At 57.2% G+C, this 2020-nt stretch overlaps 1 protein-coding gene across 1 annotated transcript in view; it reads left to right on the top strand.

Moving 5' to 3' along the window:
- LOC122266559 (uncharacterized) overlaps nt 1-1815 on the top strand; it is a 2043-nt gene extending 228 nt beyond the window's left edge. The window contains exons 1-2 of the mRNA XM_043036358.2: nt 1-95; nt 598-1815. The exon at nt 1-95 is cut by the window's left edge and continues 228 nt beyond it. Of these exons, the coding sequence (XP_042892292.2) occupies nt 45-95; nt 598-1680 (1134 nt within the window). The 5' untranslated portion in view covers nt 1-44 and the 3' untranslated portion in view covers nt 1681-1815. The remainder of the gene's footprint in view (nt 96-597) is intronic.
- The last annotated feature ends 205 nt before the right edge of the window (nt 1816-2020 follow it).

Below are 2020 nucleotides of genomic sequence, written 5' to 3'. Positions count from 1 at the left end.
TCGATTTTTGATTTTTTGAACTTCGCGTTTCCGTGGCCTTTTGCATGGTGCTGCGAGGCCCCCACAGATCGGAAATCATGGCGGACTATCTTGATGTTAGTAGTTCATGACTTTTTTTTTGCATTGTCGTTTCTTGTACTGTGTGAAAGTGTGCAAAGGAAAATCCTATTTTGGAGATGTCTTCATCGGAAAATAAAGACTGTGTGTTGTGTGACTTATGGAATTGTGACTTGTGGAAGGAGGAAGTGCGTGAGTGTGTGTGTGTGTGTGTGTGTGTGTGTGTGTGTGTGTGTGTGTGTGTGTGTGTGTGTGTGTGTGTGTGTGTGTGTGTGTGTGTGTGTGATTGCGTGCGTGTGCGTGCGAGAGAGAGAGAAAGATAGAGAGGGTGAGAGGATTTATCACTTCCGTGTTAAAATTTGTTTTGTAAAATAAAAGTTAAAGACATGATTTATCACAGCTTCATCTTTGAAAATTCAACTACATTTTTGGAATTAGATGATTACACATTCATGATTTTTTTGTAATCTATTTAGATAATCAAAGATCAGCGTTTCCATTTCATATACTAATTGTTGCGTCTCCTTTTCTTCCCCGCAGATGTGGCAAGACATAGAGACGGTGTTGCTTGGGGACATCAAACAGTCGAGCCCAGAGGTGCCCACTTCGCCCTTCACGCCCACAAACACACAGCCAGTGCAGCCACCCACGCCCCAGCAGCCTCCTCCTCCTCCACCGTCGTCCACACAGCCGCCCAACCCGCAGGCGACTCCCCCTCAGACACTCCTGCCGCCGTCTCCTTCGTCAGCGGCCGCCATGCCCCCCTGCGCCCCAGCCCAGGTCACGTCGGCCGGCCTCCACCAGCACCACCTCAGCAGCACAGTGCCAGCCGCGTCCTCGTGCCACCCGGAGCCCCGCACGCTGTCGCCGCCGTCAGGAGAGACGTACCCCTCGGCGGTGAGCACACATTACCCGCCTCCCTCTGCGTACCCGATCCACCAGTGGCGCATCAAGAGCGAGTACATCGGCGGGGAACACATCGTGCCCGAGGCCAGCTGGGACTACAAGGAGGGCACCTACTGGACGGAGTACTACCCCGCCAGCGACCCCTCCGGCATGCACCAGTACGGCTACTTCCCCTCCACCCCTCCTTACCCTGCCGACCTCTATCCTTCCCCGGGATCTGCGCCCCCTGCCTACCAGCCCTCCCTGCCCACCAGCTCGAACAATCCCCTGCTCACCCCTCCTTCCTCCCCGTCTCTGCTGGCAGGGCAAGTGCCAGGGGGCATGCCCGGCACGGTGCCCCCCAACTGCCTGCCCGTTTCGCTCCCGCACGGCTTCCCGACGATGCCCCCGCAGCAGGCGCCGACGAAGCCCAAGACGCGCCGCCGCAGGACGTGGACGCGCCGCAAGGCCATCGTGCACACCTGCTCGCACAACGGCTGCGCCAAGACGTACGCCAAGTCGTCGCACCTGAAGGCGCACATGAGGACCCACACGGGCGAGAAGCCGTACACGTGCGACTGGAAGGGCTGCGGCTGGCGGTTCGCGCGCTCCGACGAGCTGACGCGCCACTACCGCAAGCACACGGGCGACCGCCCCTTCCAGTGCCGCCTGTGCGAGCGCGCCTTCTCGCGCTCCGACCACCTCAGCCTCCACATGAAGCGCCACATGGCGCTCTGAGTGACACTCGAGTACCTTCTGAAGGCTCAAGTGGCACTCTCCAAGTGCCAGTTTCGTCTCTGTTGTTAGCAGCGCCGACAAGAGTGCCTAGACACGAGTGCCTAACCTTTAACAGCATCCTCACAAAGTGCCATATGTACTTAGCCTTAAGCACAACAACAATAACCCCCAAAAGCAAGCAGAATAAAAACCTCAGCTTCAGTCAACGAAGTGCCAAAAAGAGAGCAGATAGTGACACGACTACCTCTTCCCCAGGGCACACTTCGCAGGGCCTCCTCGTTGCTCCCGAAGGCTCAAGGCTCGCCCTTCACGGCCTGACCCTTTGCTTCGGGAGACTCCC

This window comes from Penaeus japonicus, unplaced genomic scaffold (genome assembly GCF_977035675.1).
Source record: "Penaeus japonicus unplaced genomic scaffold, GWHDUDI00000001_assembly GWHDUDI00000015, whole genome shotgun sequence".
NCBI lineage: Eukaryota > Metazoa > Arthropoda > Malacostraca > Decapoda > Penaeidae > Penaeus > Penaeus japonicus.
Note: the sequence above shows the minus strand (reverse complement) of the source record. Positions and strands in the feature narration are given on the sequence as shown.